We start from the raw sequence: 24,469 nt of genomic DNA, 5'->3' as shown, positions 1-24,469 counted from the left end.
ATATCAGCAACATAACTTGTTTAAGCTAGTTTAATTTTTTAACAAAAGTGACTTTTTACAGTGGATCTGTACATCCATAATGTCTAGCTGTCAAATTTGGCCAGATTGAAACCTTACGTTATAAGCTATAAAGTAGTTCTAACTGACACAGGAAACTTGATAAAGAGTGGACAGAAAAGAGCAGGTATAAGCACTGCAGGAAGAGATCATATTTTTTAATGGGTTTTCCTAATAGTTACATGAGACTGAGAGTGATGATATGTGAAGATAATGGAACTACTGTAGCTCATGTAGAGTTTGGCATTAGGAAACTGATTTTCAGATTATGCTGAAAGTTGAAATAATTGTACTGCAATAAAACTGGCACAAATCAAAGGGGATGTGTTTTTCGAGGCAGCATGCAACAGGATGCAGTTGGGCTGTTCTTAGGCTCTGATTCATCCAATCATAGAGCAGCCCAGGTTAGAAGGGGCCTGGAAAGATCATATGATCCAACCTGTCCAWGTGAGAAGGGGTACTTAGGTGAGATTATCTAACATTCTGTCCAATTACTTTTTGAAAACCACCAGTCATGGCAACTATACTGGGTTCCTGGTGAGGTTGTTCCTGTGAATAACTGTTCCCATTGCAGAAACATCTTGTGTTGAGATGTCTTCCAGTGCAACTTACATCTGTTGCCCCTTGTTCTGTTCATGTGGCTTCTTGTGAAAAGAGAACCTCTGTCCTCTTCATAGCKGCTCTACAGTACTTAAAGGTATGGAATACTGTGCCAAGGTTCCCCAAGCCTTTTGTTCTCTAGGAAGAAGAGACCTAACTTCCTCCAGTCTTTCTTCATAGGCCAGGTTCTCCAGTACTTTGATCATCATCATGGTGGTCCTTTGGACCCTCTCTCATCTATCTGCATCTTTCTTATTTGTTTCCTTCTCAATATACCTAGAAACTTAATGTTTCAGAAGGGCCAAGAAGTTTTACCGCAGTTGAACTATGGCATTAAGTTCATTTCTGCATGATATACACAGGCTCATAGTACTTGAGAACAGCTCTGTAGATCATCTGAAAATAAGAAAAATGGGTTGAAATTAAAGAGGTGATGGAGTTTCTCAGTTTTGGTGCGTGCACATATATAAAAGTGCTAAAATGATTTAACATGCTCAGGGAGTAGTAATGAGGGAATTAAATGGTAAATGAAACCCTCAGTAAGACACTGAATAATTATGCACAGTTTCATAAATGAATAGGGTGCAATTCTTTTCCTCAGATTGGAAACCTAGACTGAAACAACTGTGATCTGGAGGTGCTCTGATGAAGCAGTGTCAGTTACATCAAAGCAGAAAAGCACTGACAGAAAACTTCAAAAAGAAACTTACATAAACTTATAAATAGAAAAATGGCTTTTATTTTCTATGGTGATAAAACATCAGCTCACTTCTCAGTATTTATTTGGTGCTGGGTTTGTTTTTTCTTGCTTTAAATTGAGCACACTTCGATCAACATGTCCTAAACGGGCAGTCTTTTCACTAATGCACTACAGAACAGTGCTGCTCTGCAATATATTCCATGAGTCTCAGCAATAAGAGGATCTGAACTTTTTCCTCCAAGTTTCCCSCCAGTACTACCTCTAGGAGAGTAAAAAGAAAGGCAGCAACAGGAGCTGCACTGGGCTTGCACCTCAGCAGCACGCTTGGGTGGCTGGAGCCAGTGAGTGCAGCAGTGCAGGCTTGGTTGCCCTCTGAATGAACTGGAGCTGTAGTGTTTTGGGGGTAGTCATAGGGAGGAGGTAGAGAGATGTAGTGATTCACTCAGAGGTTTTCTTTTTTCTGTAGTAAATCCCTTTCTGACCACAGAAGTAGTGAGGTTGAGGGGGAGGGCTGTTATACATAGGGGAGAAATGCAGTAAAATCAGCAAGTGTTGAAATTTATTAAATTATCAGATACTAGAAAATGCAGATTTGGCACCCCTTCAGWTATTGAAATTCTAGACGGTAGCTTCACCTAATTGAGATTTTACAAATTGGTAAAATTCCCTAGCTCCAGGAGAAAGTAGTAAAAGCTCTGTAGATGCCAGTGAAGTCAGAATCTAATAGTTTCATACCTAATTTGCAGAGTTCATGTTTAGGTCATTGGTACTGTGCAGACATGGAAGAACTGTTCTGGTATAATCTTATAATCAAAATTAGAAGGAAGCTTATTTGGTCAGGGAAAACTACATGCCTGCACATGACTCAGATCACTAAAAGATGTGCTTTAGTCATGGCCACTAGTCTTGTTTTGGGCTTAATTGTAGCACCTTTTCCTCACTTATTATATTACTTAACATGAGGTAGATGGGAGATGCTAACTTCAGTAGTGTCCCTTCCATTCTCTGATTCCACAGAGTGATGCTGGAAGAGCCAGCATTGTGTAGGTGTTGAAGGCCATTGAGCAGACAGTTCTCCTGAAATCTCTTAGCTCAGACCTCTGACAGTGTTTTTCCACTCCGTAGTGCAGCAGGTGCCCAGTTTTGCCCAAGTACTGACTGATCCCATCAGCTGGCTTTCACAGTAGCTGATGTCTTAAGTTTCTTCTCTGGATTTCCACACCCTCTGCTAAAGTTTTTTGTTTCAGTTCACTTTTGCTAGCCAATTACATTCTTGCTAAGGCTTGTCTCCCTGGTTTCCTGGAAAATATTTTGGGCTTATTATATGTTAAGTCTGGATACTCTTTCCAATTCATTTTTYTCGCTTGTACTCAGTTTTGCATGAGTTTTTGTAACTGACTGTCAAGTGAAGTTGATGTATTTTAAAGCTTCTGATCAGCTGTTTTTATTTTCAACAGATTTTAGTTTGATTTGTCTTCAGGGAGCTTTCTAAGTATCCAGATGTTGTAATTTTTCTTCAGTTTCACCAGATGATTCAGCTTTGACTATTTCCATGGAAATTTTCCCATTATTAATGCAGTGATACTCCTTTTTCTGCCTATTGTAACTAATAGAATTTCCCTAGGATGAAGACAGTGAGAGTATGTGCCATGAATTTTTACTGTCGAAGTAAAGCAGGACAACCTTTATCTAGAATTTCCTCTACCTTCATCTTGATTTGTTTCAGCTGAGGATTATCATTTATCTTCCAAGAAAAACTGAAATGGATCTTTGAGTGAACTAAATAAATGAACTAATCAGTAAGCTTATCTGGTCAATAGAGCTGATCATACTGAAACCCATTTGTACCTAATAGGATTGACACTGCTCTTAGGGGTGCTCTGGTAGTTGTTTCTGTCAAAACACGAAGCTCCTCAGTGCTTTGACAGAGGCTAGGAGGATCAGAGTCCTCTTCAGGAGGTTGGAACACATCCCTTAGTGGAATGTCTCTCTGCTCTGCATGCCTGTTTCTGCCCTCTGTTGCAGTTTTTGTGTCTTCATGCTACCTTTTCTCTCTGTCAGCTGTACTGGTGCAATCATTTTAACACATTGACTCACAAAGATTGAATTTAATGTCACTTATCCCTTGCTCTGCCTGTAGCACAGTTACTAAAACCAGATAAGTTCCCTAGTCCTGTTCATCATGTGTTGTTAAAATAATCCCCACTTCCAGTCTTACTGTACTGCTCTGCCATTGCAGGGAAGTTTGACTGCAGACATATTATTTTTATTACATAGCTATATTACATATGTGAATCCTTTACTGCATCTTGGCTCTGTTGTCCACTGTCATGAATAGTCTCACTTGAAGTGGTGGTACAGAGTGTTTTTGTGATAGGCTTTTGGATACAAGGACCTTATGAAATAGTTTTGCCTGAAAACATTTTCTGTCACCTGATTCAAAAAAGTTTTCTAAAGTAAGATTGCCAAAAATGAACTCAATTGCAAACTTTTTGTTTTCCTTTGCTTTTATTTTAGATGTTGAGTTTACTCTTGACAAGTATCAAAACTTAGAAGCTTTATTTTAAAGCCATTTCTGTAGCACAGCCTTTGATCTAGATGCAGATATTGCCTGACATCAAAAGTACTCTTGATCTTAGGAGGGCTGAAGTACTGAAATGCCAGGAATCCCATAGTAGCAGTATGAAATGCACATAAATGTATTGGGAGATAACTGACACACTTGCACTAATGTATCAGTGCACTGGGAATGCTCAAAGGTGTCTGGCACTTGCAGCTTTGAAATAAATAGTGTGCAATTAAGTAACTATTAATATAAATCACAGAACCAAATAATGGTTTCAACTGGAAGGTTCCTTCCAGTTGAAAAGATGATTTTGTTCCAGCCTCTTGCTGTAGGCAGGTACCTTTCACTATATCAGGTTGCTCAGAGCCCCATCCAACCTGGCCTTGAACACTCTCAGGGATGAGGCATCACAGCTTCTCTGGGTAACCTGTTTCAGAGTCTCACCACCCTCACCATAAAGGATTTTTTCCTAATATCTAATTTAAACCTGCCCTCTTTCWGTTTGAAGCCATTCCACCATGTCTTTATCTCTACATGCCCTCATGAACAGTCTCTCTCCAATTTTCTTGAGCCCGTTTAGGTATTTAAGTACTACAAGATCTCTGGGCTGAAGTGCCCATTGCTGGGTCATGTCAAGCTTCTCATACACCAAGACCCCCAAGTCCTTAGTGCTGCTTTCAATCCATTTTCTGCCCAGCCTGTATTTGTGCTGGGATTGCCCCAGCCCACAAGTTGGACCTTGCACTTGGCCTTGATAAATTCCATGAGGTTCACAGAGGCCAGCCTCTCAAGCCTGTCAAGATCCCTCTGGGTGGCATCCCATCTATCCAGCGTATTGACTGCGCCACACAGCTTGGTGGTGGTGTTTCCCRAAGGATCTGCTTCATGATCTTGCCTTGCACAGAAGTGAGACTGAATGGCCTGTAGTTCCCTGGGTTTTCCTTTTTTCTTTAATTTCTTTTTTTTTAAATGAGAGTTATGTTTCCCCTTTTCCAGTCAGTGGGGACTTCACTGGACTGCCACAACTCCTCAGATGTGATGATTAGTGGTTTAACCACCTTGTCCACCAGTTTGCTCAGGTCCCATGGACCTGCGCATCTTCAGGTTCTTTAGATGGTCTTGAACCTCATCTTCTAGAGTGGGCAGTTCTTCACTCTCCCAGCCCCTGCTTCTGTGTCTGGGGTGGCGTGGCTGGAGCACCTGCTGGTGAAGACTGAGGTAAAAAAGTTGAACACCTCAGCCTTCTCCACATTCCAGTTTACTGAGTTTTCAGTTCCTTTCTGGAAAGGGCTCACATTTTCCCTAGTCTTCATTACCACCAGTGTACCTRTAGAAGCTCATCTGACCTGTTATCTCATTGTAATGATTCACTTATACTCAAGCTGGAAATGATTGCTTAAGTTTTACATTATGAAGACAGGTAAAAGCAGCAAGTGGAAAGGATCTTCCAGTATAGCAGTTGCATTCCAAGGTTATATGCAAGGGTAAAGAATTTGAGGGGGTTGTGCAACAGAGCACGTGAAATTTGTTTGCAATGTCATAATTTACAGAGAAACAGTGCTGGTCACTGTTTTCAGGTTTTTCTTTCAGCCACCAGCTTCTAGGAAGTACATGACTTAAATACTGACCAGTGGTGGTTGGTGGCAGTCCCTCTRAACATCAGCTCTTCCTCCCTCAGCTCTCTGTTGTTCCCCTGTGAAATTCTCCCTCTGGTTTGTTATGGTTAAGTTGGTAGTGTTGTGTTTCTGACCTGTGGTGGTTTTCTGTTTAAGCTGGATCAGCTTTGCTGTCTGCTGGTGCTGCTGGATGTGCTGCCTAAGGAATCCTGAAGCCAGCCAAGGGCCATTACCAACTGAATGGATGCAAGAAGCGAAAGATTAGGATGCAGATATGGGTGCAGATTTCAGGCTGCCTAAATTAATGCATTTTACCTGTGGCAGGAGCAGAAGAGTAAATTCATTTTCATCTTTGGGAGAGAAAACATTAGAGAGCTTGTGCCACCAATATTGATTACTYTAAAGATGTAATGATTACCTTATTTTTCTGACTGAACTTACAACTTAAAAAATCCAACTGTCAATTTCTTAGAAGCTTTAACAGCTTTGTAACTGTATCATAAATGGAAATATTTTTTCATAGTTTTTGCCTGGTCTTTAATTCATTCTTTCAAATAGCTGAATAATACGTTGTATTGCATTTGGGAAAACTCAAGAGTTTTTCCTGAAGAAGAGTGGTTAAGAGTAACACAAAATGCTGCTTGACCTAACCTTCAGAGTCTATTTTATTTTTGCTTTAACAGTTAGTTGAACTGCTGTGAAGTCATCAGTTTTGTATTTGAATAAGGCCAACTATAATATTATGTACATTAACAATGCCATAGTGGATGTATTTGAATCCAGCCTTTCAACAATGGGGATACATACATGTTTTAAATTTTTGTGCTTGGAAAAATCAGTAGAGGGATTAAAAATAGCTCAGAAAACATCCCAGATTTGGCTACAGACTTCAGCAGTGTTTGACCACTATGCTGTCCCATTGAGTGCTTCTTTATCTCCAGTACTGAGGTCTTGTTTTCTTTCCTGCAAAACATTCACAGTTTTACACCTTCACTAACCAGAGCATGTGTGCTTCAGAGTTCTAAAATGTGGGAAACAGTGTACCTGCGAATTCCAGCCTTGGCATCAGTTATCTAACAACTTAATTTGCTTTTAAAGATCTTTTTTAAAAACAATTTCAGAAGGAAATTGAAAAGCACCAAAACTTTGAGAAGCTAGGAACCTATTGCATTTCTTGAAGATAGAGAATACAGTGCTGCCAGGAGGCAATAAACATAAATAGACTAGCAAAGTGCCTGCATCCAAAAGGTGGAAGCTGAACAAGATGCTCTGTTCTCGATACAGTTAGAGGAAAGTCGAGGTTGTTGGAGTTGCCGCTTCTGTGATAGCTAATTTAAAAGGTAGTTCCTGTTTGTACTAAGTCGCATTACTTGCTCATTACTTGTTTGYACTGTTTTTGTACTGCTGTGGAGAACATAAATTCCAATTGCCATGTCTCTTAAGTGTATAAGGTCACTTGAATCTGACACATACTTATTTGTAGTGCTGCTCTTCCTCCTGCAGTAGTCTCCTTGTTTATGTTCCCTGTGCTGTCTGTAGGGTTTACACTCTTGGGGATCTGATGTTGCTGGAAGCAGGATTGGTGGAGATTAGTTGTATAGCTCAGTGAGTGGCCACCAAGCACCAGCATGACAGAAGAGCAGGAGATGTGGTGAAAAGAAAATCTAGTTTGATACCACTGTGGAAGTGGTGTGTTTATCTTCTATGACTGCTCCCACAGCCTGTGAGCTTGGGCTGCTCTCTAAGGAATCCTTAACAACTACAGGGTATATTTGCAGCTTTGGGTCTTTTGGGTCTATAGGACGTGGGAAAGAAGCTGGACAAATGTTGTCTTCCTTTTTTCTTCCTGTGAGAATCTTGGTTAGAGCAGCAAGGATGCTCATGAATGGGTGAGAGAAGCATCTCTGGAATTTTCAAACATGTTGGAATCCAGACTAGCTGGAGGCCATACATCTGAACTGTTCTCTGTGTGCCAGTAAGTTAAAAAAACTATGATTCCTGATTGCCAGCATGGTCTCTCCTAATGTGACAAGTATAAGAAAACTTTGAATAGCTTCTAGATTCCAGTTTAGTGTTAGGATGAACTCTTATTACATTTTTTCCCTTGGCTCCACTGGTGTGCACAACTTTAGGGGTAAAGTCTTCAACACAGAATGAGTTAAATCAAGCTAACAGTTTTGTAGTATAAGCTCTGCTTAGTGCCGCTTTTGCTGATTGTTGAAGGCACTTAACTTGCCTTTAGTAGATCTGTCTTCTGTCTTGATCCCAAGCCACTACCTAGAATGCTAAACATGGGCTCAAGCTATTTCTGTCTGGAAGGATGTGGAGCTGCATTTGAGAGAGAACTGTGGAAGCAGGAAGGACTTGATTGCAGGCAGGGGTCTATTGGCACCCTGCAATTGGAGTGCGTGGAATAGCATCATTTGCACAAAATGTGATCATTACCTTACAATTTTTTAGATTCCAGGTTGAGTCTCTGAAGGATAGTAATGGTCACAGAAGCTTGTGGGACACATCGGGACACTGCAGATGGCTTTTGGGAAGGCTGTTGCTGCCTGAGTATTAAAAAACAGTTTTCATCCCAAAACAGTTCTATTTTTTTTCACTTTCACTGTGAAGAACAATATTGTGACTATTAGATGGCTATTTTTTTTGCCACATGTCTGATTGTTAAAGCAGAAAAAACTTCTACCAAAGAAGARAAGAAATTGGATTCCTTCCAGAGCTAGAATTGGGTTGCCCCAATTTATTTAGAAGTTAAAAAAACACTTTCATTATTACCTTAGGCATMCTTCCGAAGAAATACTTTTAATAATCCCACACTTCAGACCCATTTTTKAAATTACTTGGGCAAAAGACTGTTTCATTTACCAGTCATCCTTAATGAGCTTTCCACCTGTTGTCATATGATGGTTGTGCAATAATTGGACTTGACARAGGAATTGAGACTGAGCTGTTGCACTGTTTCTGTGAATCAGTGTTGCTCAGATCTTTAGAACTGCATTTCTCATGTCTTTTCAGGGGGCAGGCACCTTTGTTTCAAAAATAAATGTCAGGTGGAATACTAAGAATGGCATTAATTTTGAGTTAAGTCTTGCATTAAACTAAGCATTAAGTTTGAATTTCCTGGTGACTAATTTCAGTGTGTGAGTTTACTTACTGCCCTTGAAATGGAGCAGTCCTTGTGTGTGATGTTTAGAGTTCAGGGAGATGCAGTTTGTGCTGAAGTCAGCTTGCATGCAAGTGGAGTAATTGCATGCCAAAAGTTGTGTTAGGATTTAGCAGGGGRAGGCAGAGTGCAATGTGCAGGTGACCCTAAAGAATTGTTTCAAACAGATTGTGTTTCTTATTCATGGGAGTCAGACTCCTCTTTTAAGCAAATTGCAGCTAGTCACCATTAGCTTTCATTCACAGGCCACGTTTTGCTGCTAACTCTAATTCCTTTGCTGCTAACTCTAACATCCTTTCTTGAGCCCCAAAAAGAAAGATGACAGTGGCAAAGTTGAATGCAATGTCAGCCCTTTGCTGTTTGAGTAAAAATGGATCCTGTAGTGGAAGGCTTCAGACTTAATTTACTCGTGTCTCTGACCTATGTTGAAGTATTTTGAGCTTTTTTTTGATGATAGGTTGGGTTTTGGATGGTTTAGTTGTTTCTTGTTTGTTTGTTCAAGGCTGTTGCTCAGATTCTTGACCAGAACTTTTTAAGACTTTATCCTTTAGGAATCTGGAAAATTCTCTCATCTAGAGGGGGTAGTTTCACTAACCTGTGTACCTCAACCMACAGAGGTACTCTGCTCTTGCCAGTACCAGTGATGACTGGAGTGATGTTCCAAGTGCCTCCCACCCATCTTTGCTGCCTGTTCACTGTTTAGGCCAGTGCTTGCTTTGCAGGTTAGAGGTCAATATCTATAATGAGGCATCTGTTCTTAGTAGTAGTAGTAGTAATGATAATATGTAACTTCATGGAAATAGGTAGCTCTGAGAAGTGCCAGTATTATTTCAGTAGTTGTGAAGGACAAAGCAGTTGTGTTAAAACATGACTCAACACTCGCCCCTTTGTTAGAAGCAAATGGAGAGTCTGTCTGGGGATGCACAGAGTAATTCTGCATGTGCTGCATCATCCAGAAACGTGGCTTTGGATAGCCCTTCTGTCAATGGCTGCATTCARTCTTACTTTTCTCAGGTGAATCAGGCATGTGAAAAAAAAAAAAAAAATCATCCAGCTGCTTGTTGAGGGAAGTTTGGTTTAAATATGAACTGGGGTAAAACGCATTACTGTTGGGAGGACAGACATTATTCTCATAAATTGCTCTGGAAATTAAATAAAGGTTGTTTCCAAAGCTATGTATGCWTTCAGACATATTCCTGAAAAGCTTAGAAAATTTTATTGGTAGAATATTGTTCTTACAGTTACCCTATTTGGGGGTTGTTACARAATTAGGTACAAGTATGTGTGTTTAATAGGACAGGTAAATTTACAACTTGTTTCATGTTKAAGCTGTTGCTTTGTACTACTTTCTTAACCCTCCTGTTTAAATTTCCCTATTAGTGACTTGACTTCTAAGTAGTAGCTCCTTTGACAGATTCCCTTCTACTTGAAGAAGCTTGTTCACTTGTTACCACCTACTCCTTACAAACATATCTTTCACATTATTAGTTACAATGGAAATGGAATGAGCACTGTTCTGTATGCTGTCCTGCTTAGAAAACTAACATTTTTCTTTTATTTTTATTAGTTATTGCTACTATGTTTTATCTGTYGCAAGAATGTAGCATCAGGAGACCTATTTTTGTCTTGACTAGGGTTGAGATTACTGTGCTAAACACTTTCTCACTCAGCTTACTTTAAGAGCTCAGTAATGTGATACACATCCCTAATAACAAAGTTTTCTTTTTAGAAATCTTTAAAACTGAGAGAAAAATGATGATGCATAAGAAGTAAAATTGCTGTGTAGGCATGTAGCTCTGAACTCTCTGGGGATCTTTTATGGGCWTAAGCACAGTTGTAATTTTGTGGCTATCGTGTGTTGAGACTGGAATGTATAATTCTGAGGATTTCTTTCCTTTAAATTACTATTTTGGTACTAAACCAGTTGTACAAGTGAAATCAACAAAGTGCTATTGGAAACTTCAAGTTATCAACATTGTGGTATCATCTGTCTTAACTCAGTAGCCCCAAGTACCCATGTTTTAAGCTCTYCCACAGTAGCTCTCATTTCTTCCAAATCTGCTCTATTTCCCTTCAGGAGTTTTAACTAACTCTGTCTCCTTCAGAAGGCCTGTACCCTGTGAAAGAGTAGACCTTARTAAAGCAGTGTGTAGGAAGAAACTGTAGCAGACTCTCCGTAAGTCTGCCTCCCTTCTGCTTCCCTGTCAGAGGAGGTTCTCGCTGTTCTGGCACCCTCTGTGCCTTGCTGGACACTGAGGCCATCGTGGTGGCCTGGAGCATCMGTCCACTTCCTGCCTTCTCTGCGAGTCAAAAAACGATGCTTTGCTGCCCTCATCCTGTATGGAGTAGCTGAGTACYAACACTGTCACAGTGTGTGTTTCTGCTTCTCTGTCTGTCTCAGGAGGGTCCATGAGCAAAGTGATASAGGCAAAAATGTACTTTGTTACAGTTCATAGGTTTCTGTGAATCTGCTGCAAACAATAGTGACTCAAATTCGAATCTGCAGTGTTAACATTTGTTAAACATTGAGATAATCAAAGGCAATTCTGGTTAGGTTGAACTAGCTTTCCAGTTGTTCATCCAGGCATGCCAGCAGACATGATGCCTTTAAAAGGTAAATAACTGTATGGCTGGAATCCTAAACCACTATTAAAACTACTGTTTAGTCAAAATAAAAGTTTTCAACCTTGATCTATAGGGCACTTCTGTTTTTACTCTCACAGGGAGTGGTATAATCCCTTGTATTACAGATTTAGCCACAWGTATTATTCCTTCAGGATCAAAGTGCCTCTGTAACAACATCATTGATTTTTGCTCTTGTTTCCTAGGCTGTGAAGATATTATTGCTGAGAGTATCTCACTGGACACCTTAATTGCCATTCTGAAGTGGAGCTCTCAGCCATACGGTTCCAAGTGGGTACATCGTCAAGCACTACATTTCCTCTGTGAGGAGTTTACCCAGGTCATGACTTCTGAGGTCTTCTATGAACTCAGCAAGGACCACCTGCTCACAGCTATTCAGTCTGACTATTTACAGGTAACTCCAATGCAGAATACAGCTGGTCCTGCTTGAAGCAGGATGTATTACACCATTAMTAGAAATGCTGGTGACAGTTGATTTTAAATTGTAGGCTGAAGTGGACTTGTACACACCAAGYGCTCCTTTTATAAATGTAAAAAATTTAAATGGAAGTTGTGATTAAGAAAATTGTTTTGTTCTTAGCTTTTAACACAACCCAAATGTGRTATATGCCTTTGCTTAGAAGTCTAATCCATTTATAAATGGATGCAAATTATTTTAAACAAAGCATTTCTGAACCTCACATTTGCTTTGCCTGTTTAAGGAATTTATAAAATTACGTGGTGGGAGTAGTTTTGCTGTAACAATACACATACTAATTTGGGGCAGTGGGAGCTAATAAACTAGTTCAGAAGACTCAATTTATTTTTCTGGAAAGACACAAAAATACCTTCTTGTATAAGTATTGCAGATTTTTTTTCTGGGGACWTGCCTTCAGTGATTGTGTTTTAGGGAGAAAGAACCATACTGGCCAATAGAAAGCTTCTGGATTTTTGCTGCCATTTCTCTCAGGGAGATATCTCTATAATGATGACCACCCTTTTATATCTGAAAGATGGCTAGATTTTTTTTTAAACTTCATTCATCTCAATCTTAGTTTTTGTAAAGGATTGATTGCTAGAGACTATTAAAAGTGAGGGTTTTTTCAAGTTTTGTTTACTTCAAATATTTCAGAAATTACAGTTAATAGTGCTGTTGATCTTCCATGGAAGTGTATATTATGACTAGATTTCCTTCTCTAATTGTTAAGAAATTACATAGATAAATTTAAAATTTTCAGTACCTGATTTTTTTCTGTTAGAATGTTGAGTGGYCAGCACATGTTTAAGAGCAAAGCAAAGTTGTTTCATTTATAGTATTACTGAAAATTTTTGTTTTCAGATAGATTGTAATTTAGTGGGTTTGATTATTTTCATCATTTTCCAGGCTGGCAGATGCTGAATTTATAATCTTAAAACCAAAGTTCAAAACAACCAGAGGTAGAGCTGCCCCTTTTAATGATATGTARTAATTCAAATGTAATACCTGTAAGTTTCCATACCAAATAAAACTTTTTATTCTGTAGAACACTCTTCTTTCTCTTCCTAGGGATTCAGTAAGTAATATGAATGTAGAAATAATGGTGGTGATATACAGTTTTACAGCTTAAAATATTAGGAGAAAGTGGTAAGCAGATCATAAAATGCAAGTACTTCATGTTTTGGTACAACTGTGTTTCTTTAGAGCTGTAAAAGATGTGTGTTTGGTTTTTTTTCTGTGTGTGTATGTGACATTAAACTAAGCATATACAGATTACTGACTTTCTCTTTCTACAGGCAAGTGAACAAGATATTCTCAAATACCTGATTAAATGGGGAGAACACCAGCTGATGAAGAGGATAGCAGATCGAGGTGAGGATTCTTTAAACCACACAGTACTAAACCAAATAAATCAAAACCAGAATTTATAGAAGTTCTGTTTTGTGAGTCATCTGTAACTTAGGGAAATTCAATCTACTTTGTTCTTAGCATAGTCAAAACTATACATTCTTGCTTTCTTTAGAGGTTTTGTTATCTAAAAAATGAGAACACAGCATTCTGATGGAGATGGGCTTGTTTAGCCTGAAGAAGAAAATATGTAGAGGGGATCTTAGCGAAATCTATAAATATCTAATGGGAGGAAGCAAAGAAAATGGAGCAGCACTCTTCTCTTGGCACCCGGGACAAGATCCGAGGCAGTGAGGCATTAACTGAAATACTGTGAAGAAACTGTGAAGATGATCACACATTAGGACAGGTTGCACAGAATAGTTGTGGGATCTCCATCCTGGGAGGTATTCACATCCCAGTTGGATGCAAAGATGGGCAATGTGCTGTACCTTACATGGGGAGGTTGAGAAGAGGGTATTGGTTGTTACTGAACCAAATTTCTAGAACTCCTTTCAACCTCTGTGATTGTCTGATTTTGAAGTCTGGATGGTTTCCTGTTGTCTCAGAATTATTTTTCTTGTAACTAATTCATCAAATTAAAAATCTTTGCAATATCTTCTTACGCAGGCTTCTCATAGTAGTCTTACTCTTAGTTTACTGTGTCAGGCTCTCACTTCAGTTTGAGTGTGTCTCTCTCACAGGAATCTGCGGTAGTGAGAAACAGGTCAACAAGTGGCCCCAATGTTTTGCCTAAAGGAGATGTAAATGTATTTTTATGAGCCTAGATACAYATTACTGCTACAGTGATGACTTCAGGGGCAATCTCACGTGTTGGATATGGGGAGTAGGTTAAAAGTATGTATTTCCCAAATAACAAATGCAAGGAAATTGTAGATCATCCACACTATGAAGTGTCAATCACACAGTGCCGCGAGAGGAACAGAAAGGGAAGAAACTGCCAGAATTCAGACAACAGAGCAGTACTGGTGTGACTGCTGTCTTGGGAGGGCTAGCCATGCTGTTGAAACTCACTGTTACTGCTTGCRATACAACTGCTTTGTCATGGATGTGCTTTATGAAGTGCAACAAAAAGTTAAAAGATGTGCTTCTAGTGACCTGAGTAAGTATTAACCTGTTTCTAAAACAAGATTTTCMGAGTGTCTGTCCTGGGCGCACTGGAACATATTAGAGCTCGTTAAACAGTAACAGACCTGGATGGGGCAGAAGCTGCTCCTTTGGGATCACTGCACAGTTTCTTGCTCTGGCATTCATCAAGTAAAGAGCTCACTTCYCTTATCTGGGATCATCAGATAACACAATAAGCAAAAGCAGAAATAACAGCGATGCCAAATTCTGTCAGATTAGGGCCAGATTTAGTCTAGTAATTTCATCTAAATTTCTTAGTGACACTTCTGATTTTGCGGCTTGAATGTGTGATTTTGTCACTGAAATGCCACAAAGCATTAGAGAATGTAATGAGCTCTGGCCAAAACTTGAGCTGCATGTACCAAGGGAGGGTGGGGTGGGTGTGTTTGATGGTTTCCTCAAAGAGGGAARCTATTGAAATTCGGGTTGGGCACAATACCTAAAATACACATGAGRGTACTTGGGCATCTTGCCATCTCCAGGAAAATATCCACTCCTGGCACAAATAAATATCCTGTGACCATGAGAGCAATTTGAWTAAGTTTGATGTCATGTTACTAAGGTGGGTTACACAAGGAAGCTAGAATAATGTATCCTAGATTATTCTTTAGACCTTAGTTTGTGGAAAGTGTCTTTGAAAACTTTCAAAGGGAGAGGAGCTACAAAAGAGAGTTCTTAAGGAAACTGCTAGCAGGGAGGTACAAATGCTTTCGTAGCRCAGCTCTTGATAGAGCTTTCCAATTGTTTACCCCAAATGCTATGTTTGTATTTTTTGCCTGGCGTACATTCTGAAACTGGCAGCTGTGCAAATGGCCTGTGTTCATATAAATTGAACCTGTCTCTGTGGATGCTTCATGTCAGGTTTTAAGGCATGAAACAGAATTACAGAATCATTTAGGTTGGAAAAGACCTCCAGGATCATGGACTCCAACATTTGTCMAATCACCACCTTGTCAACCAGACCATAGCACTAAGTGCCACATCCAGTCGTTAGTTTTATGGAACAATGCTGATGAGTGCTATTGATTTAAAATCAGTATTTTCTTTCCTTTTCTATAACTTCCTGTAAGCCCTGTACCTCCCACTATCCTCTTTAAACTTTCTGATGTAAACTTGGCATTTCTTGTTCCTTCCTACAGAGCCTAATTTGCTCAGTGGTACTGCTCACAGTGTGAATAAAAGAGGTGTGAAGAGGAGAGATCTTGACATTGAAGAGCTGAGGGAGATCCTGTCTCCACTTTTACCTTTTGTCCGCATTGAGCACATCTTACCCATGAATAGTGAAGTACTGAGTGATGCAGTAAGTCGGTAGTCTCATACCATCTCTGAGTTCTTTGTACTTCACATGTTACAGTGTTCAGGTGTGGGGTGTTTTTTGCTTTGGTGGATGTGGTTTTGTAGGTTGATTTAAGGATTAACTTCTAAAATGTTATCATTGAGAGTAATATATGTATAACACTCTTTTTCTGGTTAGATTTTATGTTCTTTAAATCTATCAAAAGGCTAAAGAAAAATCAGGTTTGAGGATTTGGTTTGAGGATTCCATGTAAAAAAATGCTTTTATTGCAAGTTTTTACCATCTTAATATTTTAAAAACTGTAAAATTGTTTCTTGATTTTTAAAGATGAAGAGAGGCCTGATTAGTACTCCCCCTTCAGACATGCTGCCAACATCAGAAGGTGGAAAGTCAAATGCCTGGCTGCGGCAAAAAAATGCTGGAATATATGTGCGGCCAAGACTGTTCTCACCGTATGTGGAGGAGGCTAAGGTAATATCAGCGACACTTGACTGTTTCAGATTGGATTCATCAGGGGGTTCTGTAAACAGGGAAAGATTTTGGTATGTTTTCTGTCTCTTTACATGTACTGGCCTAAATACTAACMTTTTCAATTTAACAAGACTTACAAGATTGATCATCAGGCTCAAGTCTCTAGAACTGGTCAGAAAAATTTCAACAAAATTTTTTTTGTCGAAATTAAAATGTTTGCGAGACAGATCTTGATGAAATTTCACCGGAAACAAAGCAGCGTTCTGAGGGAAACCTCCCCGGTTTCCAGCCAGTTTGCCGGCCCAGCTCCTCGGCGGCCCTCCTGGCAGGCGGATGGCAAGGTGAGAGCCTCAGAGTCCCAGTCTGCAGCTACTCAGCAACCTTGGTGCCAGCTCTTTCAGGCTCCCCAGCTCCCACCGGAGCTGGGTGAAGAACTGCTATTCCACTAGGCAGAGGACTCTGATATTTCATCTTCTTGTTTGAATCACAACATACCCCAAAATCTTGTGATCTTACCCAAAATGGAATAAATATCCTGTATCCAATTTGAATGAAGTCCTTTGTTTCCYTCTCAGGCAGTCGCTGCCCTATTTAATTTCTTGCATGAGCACTGTCAAGCTGAAGATCTTGTAGCATCTCTGGTGGTGGCGTTTGGTGGCAGGGTGGAGATACTGCTGTGTGGGGCAGAAATGTGCCACATTCTGTTTGACAGAATGAGAGCCTTTTGTGTCACTGACTAATGCCACCACTTCGGCTAGCTCTGTCTTAAGCTGAGTGCTTATGAGTCCCAGCAGTGCAGGTACAGCACAACAAGAGTTAGGTGAAGCTGTGTACATCCACATCACCTACAGACTCTGARCAGTGCTCTGATGAATTGGGAGCTTTTGCCCTGTGCCTAAGAGAGAAAATGTTTTCTAAAGGTATGAGTTGTTGTTGATGTCCTCTGTAAGGGAAGGGAAGAAATAAAACTACTTTGCATTTTGGGCATGGTGGTTCGTGGACACCAAGTGATGCAAAAAGAGCAAATGTAGACTAACTGGTTCTAATGTTACCTTTGTGTCTTGGATTGCTAAAACTAACAAAAATGTGATAAAAGCTTTGACTCTTAGTTTTCAGGTATATACTATAGGGGTCTTTAATAGTTATCCAAAGTAAAAAGTGCATTATAACACCCCCCCACCTCCCACACCCATTTCAGGCTTCCTATTTGATAGTATTGGTTTYCTGTTATGCTGTTAATATTTTTATAAGCATTATTGGCTTTTTAACCTTAGAGGGAGGACTCTCATACTTAGTCTCTGGTAACTTTACTGCTCCTGTTGATAGTTTAATTATTGTAAAATGAAAAAACTGTGAATGAGTGATTTCTGCTATTTTTTTAACTCCCCTGCTAGTCTCCCATTTTTTGAAACAAATTCATTTGGCATTAAGTAAGAATCTTYACAGGGTAGGCATAAATCCTTTCTTGTTGTCTAAGGTGTCTAAAGGAAACATGTTTCATTTTCAGGCCAGTGCCTTCTACTCAGTGGCACASTTGAGACTCATAGGCAGTAATTGTCTAAGTTCAGAGTGTCTGGCCTCTAGAAGGTCAGTTCTGGTTAAAATAAACGAAGCAACCTTCCCAAACTATTCTCCTGCCTGCTCTTAGCTCTGAAACTCTCAAGCTATGATCATGACCAGAAAATGAAATAGAAAATGCTGAGGAAAAGCCAGGTGTTGTTTGTGACTTGACAAAGTTCCTRTGGTGTAGACTTGGCTAGACTGGTGTGGCTGGGGCTGTGCTTGCAGCAGGTGCTGTGGGGTGTGTGCAGTGCCTTCACGAGGCTCTGGTGGCTGTCGTTGCAGTCGGTGCTGGACGAGATGATGGTGGAGCAAACGGACCTCGTTCGCCTGCGGATGGTGCGAATGTCCAACGTGCCCGACACGCTGTACATGGTGAACAACGCGGTGCCCCAGTGCTGCCATGTCATCACCCACCAGCAAGTCAGCACTAACCAGACCAGTCCTCCCTCAGTTATAGCCAATGAGATCCCAGGTAAGCTGCTGCTCGCTTCCTGTGCTGAGTAATCWCCCCAAGTGCATGGCAGCTTGGGCCTGGGGGACTGAGTGTCAGTTACTGAACTTCATCATTTCTCGGAGAGAAGTACTGCACCAGGAGTAGTCCTTTTGTTTTGATCTATCATAAAGGCATTAACTGGTTTTGGATGGCATAGTAACTAGTCAGAAAACAAAACTCTTAGATTGGTTAAACAGGGTAGAACACTTGCTGGAGCCTGGCTCTCTATTCTCAGAATTTTCTACAGGGATCTCAKTTTTCTACAACCAGTTGTCCAATATAGGTAAGGTCTGTGAGTCTGAAAAATTTCTTTTAAAAATCRAAAGTCAGAGAACATAATTTGTAAGGAAATCAGCTGAACTCAGTATGCCAGAACAGTATTGGAAGTAGGCACTCAAAACACATTTACTTCTATTTACCAAATCCATTTCAGCTTTGAAGTCAAACCAACTTAATTCCTTGTGGAAAAGTGTGTCAGAGTACATTTTTATAGGCTTAAGTAAATACGGCCTCTCTTGACTTCAGGAGATTGGTGTGACATTCCCCATAGACAAGCCAGGAAAATATATGCTAAATGTATTTTGTCAATTATGCATATGATCTTTTGGTGTCAGGCTGGAAGGATGTATCTGGTGGGGTCCCTAAAGAATTTGGCCCTTTCCCACTTTCCCCTGTCCCCTTAATACTAGATGTGCATAGAGAATACACTGGCAACACTCACAACTGATGACAGGTTGGAAGGGTCAGTGGGTGTTTTGAAGATAGCTAAATTACCAAGATTAACTTTTAATTCAGTTAAGGAAATGGAAAACATGCCTATGGCATTCCCCATTTTATAAGCTCTTTGTGTATCAATKGTCTCTCTTCAGTCAACTGTGTTGAAAGGAAGTAGATAAACTATTCTTACAAATGGTAGAGCTGGAACAAAAGTAACGGATTGAAATTGCTTCAAGAGAATTTAATTTGAGGTGTTAGGAAGATTTGAAACACTGTTTAGTTATAAACTTTCTAGGAAAATTTGTAGAATGGCTTTGATCTGTTTGCTTCTTGTGGTCTAAGAAGAGACTTGATAAAGCCTAAAAGAAGCTTCTGAAAACTTCTGTTTGAAAAATTTGATCAAAGTACCAATTGTTTGTTTAGAAACTTGAAGCTGTTAGCAAAACTATGGCATCTCAGCATTGCTTTATAGTACTTGGACTTCCCTGCCCTGAAAAGCATAAATATACTTACAATGAATTGAATATAAGTATTTCATTATAAGATAGGACTTTGATAACACTTTGCTCGACTTTAATTTCCGAAGAAGTTAAAAAAGGCAACAAGTTCTCAGATGTCTTCAATGTTTAGCAAAAGTTCTCATGTTCTCAAAAAGCTGTATCTGTTGGTGAGTATGAGACATCTTGACCGATCTGAAATTCCACTGCAGCTTGGTTCTGTACAGTTTAATAGGTAGGTATTATTTGATTTTGATTTGAGCATAGATATGAGCTCTGAGCCTGGCCAGCAGYTGGAGTGCAGGAATCGTGTCCTGGCAACTGTCTGCTTTGTTTACTCCTGTAATTAAGCAAAAGAATTGATTGTTTTGCCAATGCCTTTCTGCTAGAATGGGCAGATGGGACCCTGTTAATTTGAGAAGATTAAAGGYTGTCCCAAGCCTTTAACTTGTTCAGGAATACATCCTGGAGCATAGATGRAGCACAGGAAGTGCCAGGGGGTGAGCTGGGCAGCATCACCTCCATGGCCCTTGGGCTGGGCTCAGAACAGGGGGTGCTTCCCAGCTCTGCTGTTCTCCATCTGTCCCTGCATCTCCTTGCACCCATTGCCTGAGGACTGTGTTTGCACAAACCTGCTGGCAGTGTGTCTTAGTGCTCTTTCTGCAGGACTTTTGTAAAATGAATTCAGCCTCTGCTGAAGCCTGTTCTAATTTGAGGCCAGACTCTGCAAGTGGTTGGTTTTCCTTGCATGTTTTCCAGTTTCAGTTTGAATGAAAAATCTTACAACTCAGAGAATTRTATTTTTTATATACATAATCTTTCTTCCATGTGTTTCACATGAATAGTAGTAATAAACCAAACAAAACCAGAAACAATCCAGGGTTTGAGAACACAGCACTTTTTAATGAAAACCTTATATCATTTTTATGCCTACTAGTTTGGAGAACTGCTTCTGACTTCTCTTAAATCCTGTTTTTTAAGTATTRGCAAAATGCTGACTGTAGCTAAACATCTGGCTGCTAAACCAGGATTTTTCAGAAGAATTTAAATGTGTGGAGAGTAGCACGCAAGGATTACTTACAAGCCTTGAAGACTSGTTAGAATGGGTTCCTTCCCTCCTCTCCCAGTACAGGAACTCCACTGAGTCAGAGGAATACTTTGCACTACTTATAATTATCCTTCWTGTACCAACATAAACTTTGTGGAATTGGGACCAATTGTAGTTGTGTGGTGTTGGGTTTTCTCCTTCCTTTTTATGCAAATGTCTTTTCACACTCTTCTTRCTGTATGGTCTGTTTATTTTTTATGAGCTTTCATTATGGACATCTGGTCATAGTAATATGTAACACTTGTAAAGCTAGTAAAGGATCAAATGCCAGGACTTACACAATCAGAGATCTGGATTTGYCTTCTCTGTTATATGCACACTTTCCTTAGGACAGAAACGTCACAGAGAAATATCATTCATCATCAAACAATAATAAGAAGTGGCATGAAAAAGTTTTGCAACAGGATAAATACCCAAAATTATACATGGCTTTCTTTTGGAATGGTTTTTTAAAAATTATTTCAATATGACTGTATAAAACAATGTTGGCTTACAGTTGTGTAACTTTTGTAAAATGCTCTTTCTCTAGTTACATACTGATGTTATGATCTTATGATTATAGAACTGCGTTAGAAGTATGAAGTGTGTGCCAAAAAAATCAGTGAATTCTTGGCCTGTGCAATTCATGAGGGAAACATTCAGTTGTTATTTCAGATACCCTGTCCCCACCTCAAATCATGGAATTCCTGCATCAAAAAGGGTTTACAAAGAACRCTCTATTTGTGCCTCGCTCTAGCATAAGCTAGGGAGGTGGTGTATGTTTTTATCATTTGTATGATGTGTGTTATCCCATGTGGGTAGTGATGCTCCRTGGAACATGTGTAAGCTGAACAGTTGTTGGCAGAATGCTTCCTAATGATAAAAAAGCCAAGGCAGCCTGATGCTAGAATATTCCTTCAGAATAAATCTAACCATTACAATCAAATTTACTGCCACAGAGKTGAAAAAAGGAATCTCTCTTATCTCTACCCCATTCTCCGTTATCCCTCCAGTTCCCAGTCTCCTGGTTGTGAAAGAGATGATCAAGCGGCTGCAGGAGCTGCGCCACACGGAGCAGGTGCAGAGAGCCTACGCTCTGAACTGTGGGGAAGGTGCCACGGTCAGTTACGAGATCCAGATCCGTGTGCTGAGGGAATTTGGGCTTTCTGATGCTGCTGCTGAGCTTCTGCAGGTATGAAGAAGGGCTGTTTAAGACCATGAAGGGTCTTGTGTACTCCGCAATAGGAGCACTTGCTGTGTGCACGTGCAGGTGCACAAGTGCTTTGAAATGCCTGCGTGACTGTGCAGGTGCAAGCACCAGTTGCATTTGGCRTATATGATTTTATAAACATGTAAGTGCAATGTATAAATAGTTTTCTCAAGAGTCATTGCCCTTCAAGAGGCCCCTATTGACATGGATTTTGGAGGCAAAATAAAACTGCTAAAAAGGGAGAACAGTAGAACCATAACTTGAAACCTAGATCATTATTTATTGTTAAATCAGAGAGGAGAAAAARTGATAACTAATACTGTAGGGCTGCACAGTTCTTGTCAGACTGGGAAACTGAAAATCCCACTTCTGTTTCTACGCTGGTGCTAAAGCGAATGCATTTGTTAGTCAACTTACAGTGAATCTGATGCTTCTTGTTGTATTTTAAAAAAATCCAATCTATTTTGCATGGTATCTGTAGTCATCTTGAGTGTTGGCAAGCTTGTAGGTAGTCCAACCAGGCAGTTACAGTACTAGCATGTTTCTGAGAGTGTTAGTTTGGGAGATTTTTCTAGATGGCTTCCTTCTTTATCTTGTTACATGCTGGTTTTTTTTCCTTTGCAGAATCCTCACAAATTCTTTCCTGATGAGCGATTTGGGGATGAAAGCCCACTTTTGACAGTGAGACAGTCTGGACGATGTCGCATTAACAGCACACCCACTGCAGAAACCATGTTTACAGAACTGGACTCTTTCGTGGCCTTCCATCCACCATTGCCCCCTCCTCCACCTCCATACCATCCACCAGCAACTCCTATTCATAACCAGTTCAAAGTGGGCTGGAAACAAAGGGTGCCAAGTCAACACCCCTCCCGTTCCTTTTCCTACCCATGCAATCACTCGCTGTTCCACTCCCGGAGCGCTCCCAAAGCTGCGCCGCCTGTCTACCTGCCCAGCGTCAAAGCAGCACCTCCCGACTGCACCAACACCACGGCTCTGGGGCGGCAAACAGTGGCAGCAGCAGCAGCAGTGATGGCAGCTGAGAAACAAGTAGTGAGTGTTGTCATTTCTCCTCTCTTCTTTATTTCTCACCTTTCAAAGTACCTCATAGAAGGGTCTGGAGAGAATTCTTGTGATGAAGTAACTTGGTTTGGTTAAATAAAAGAGCATCTTTTTTGGTTACAAGAAGGTTTTTGTACTTAACTGTCTGTCAGCATTTTCTATCCCAAAGGCATGCCCTAATCCCTGGGAGGAGGAATGTTCCAGGGGCAGGAGCATTACTGGAGGGGCAAATGGCACTCATGAATCTTCTGATATCATAGAGAATATYCTGAGTTAGAAGAGATCCACAGGGATCATAAAAATCCAACTCCTGGCCCTGAACAGGRCACTTCAAGAGTCACACCATGTGCCAGAGAGCATTGTCCAAACTCTTCTTGAACTCTGTCAGGCTTGGTGCTGTGACCATTTCCCTGAGGAGCCTGTTCAGTGCCCAGCCATCCTCTGGGTGAAGAACCTTTTTCTAGCATCCAACCTAAACCTCCCCTGACACAACTTCAGGCCACTCCCTCAGTCCTGTCACAGTCACCACAGRGAAGAGATCAGTTCGTTCCCCTCCTCTTCCCCTCTTGAGGAAATTGTAACTGTGATGAGGTCTCTCCTCAGTCTCTCCAGGCTGAACAGACCAAGTGACCCCAGCCACCCCTTGTGTGCTAAATGTAGTTTGCTCTACACTAAAACAAACCATAAGCCAGCTTCAGTRGTGGACTGCACATTGTAATTCACAGGTGGAGGTAGTGGGGATATTTTGGCTGTACAGGTAAGTAGTCCGAAGTAAAGAGATTGCCTTTATACACATGTGAAGAGTGTGAAAACTTTACAGCTGAGAAAAAGTCAAAAGCAGCTAGCAAGCAGAAATTGGTAGTTGCTTGTACTAAGGGGTTTGGTACAGGATTCAAAAGCAATCATTATAGTTGCTGAACTACAATATGATGCAGTAAAAACAATTAACTATAAGATACCCAGTAAAGGCATAACTTTGCGAAGTACAGGAAATGCTGAATGAAGAATTTGGTAATTTATTTCTAAAGTGAAAAAACTATCAGTGCATAGTTGTGCACATTAGATGCAGATTTGAACCTTGAGTTTTGAATGGAAAAAGAATTTATTTTTGTCCCGTTAGCARTTGTCTTATATTGGATTTATTTTTATATTTTGGTGTAAATATATAACTTCACATTAGAAATGTGTGCCATTGTTTGTTCAARGGTGTGGTTTGTAGTATTTCACTCTCCTTTGATCAGTGCTGCCTTCCCTAAGGAAATTATGTAGTGGCCTTTTTCATATTAGAAATATATCTGCAGAAAATATGTCTATAAATAGTGGAGGGAGGACCATAGGCTTAATGTAAGTGATATCTTTGTTCTGTATTTTCTGCAATTTGTGAATAGCTATTAATCGATGATTACTAAAGTTGCTTTCATGATAAGTGATAAAGTAGAAATTCTTACTCTTGTGTCTGGAAGGCTGTAATATGAGCAATTCTGCACTGAGGCAAGCATAGGGTCGATGAGAAGAATGCCATGATACAGTTTCCACAGACTCTGTGGATCTAGTCAGCACTGTAACTGGTGCTTCCCGAAGCCCTGAGGCTGTCCTGCACACACGTGTGTCTGCAGTTTAAAATGGGGGATGCCAGCAGAAGCGTTGTGACTGTAGTGATGACACATATGKTTCATGGCTTCCCTGCAGTGGAAATGTGTGCTGTAACAAACCATTTGTTAGGTTCTGC

The 24,469-nt window shown here is 40.2% G+C and overlaps 1 protein-coding gene across 3 annotated transcripts in view; it reads left to right on the top strand.

Moving 5' to 3' along the window:
• The window catches only part of BTBD7 (BTB domain containing 7), a 55,627-nt gene that overhangs the window by 25,888 nt on the left and 5,270 nt on the right, over positions 1–24,469 (top strand). For 2 of the 3 annotated variants that reach the window (XM_057370633.1, XM_057370635.1), the window contains exons 4-11: positions 11,537–11,745; positions 13,104–13,179; positions 15,483–15,643; positions 15,968–16,111; positions 16,339–16,452; positions 17,957–18,146; positions 21,482–21,660; positions 22,303–22,731. In XM_057370633.1, coding sequence (XP_057226616.1) covers positions 11,537–11,745; positions 13,104–13,179; positions 15,483–15,643; positions 15,968–16,111; positions 16,339–16,452; positions 17,957–18,146; positions 21,482–21,660; positions 22,303–22,731 — 1,502 coding nt within the window. The remainder of the gene's footprint in view (positions 1–11,536; positions 11,746–13,103; positions 13,180–15,482; positions 15,644–15,967; positions 16,112–16,338; positions 16,453–17,956; positions 18,147–21,481; positions 21,661–22,302; positions 22,732–24,469) is intronic. The other variant, XM_057370636.1, reaches the window with a different exon arrangement.

This window comes from Malurus melanocephalus, unplaced genomic scaffold (genome assembly GCF_030028575.1).
Source record: "Malurus melanocephalus ecotype Western Australia unplaced genomic scaffold, MMel_1.1 scaffold_129, whole genome shotgun sequence".
Lineage (NCBI taxonomy): Eukaryota > Metazoa > Chordata > Aves > Passeriformes > Maluridae > Malurus > Malurus melanocephalus.
This window is presented reverse-complemented; position numbering and strand designations above follow the sequence as displayed.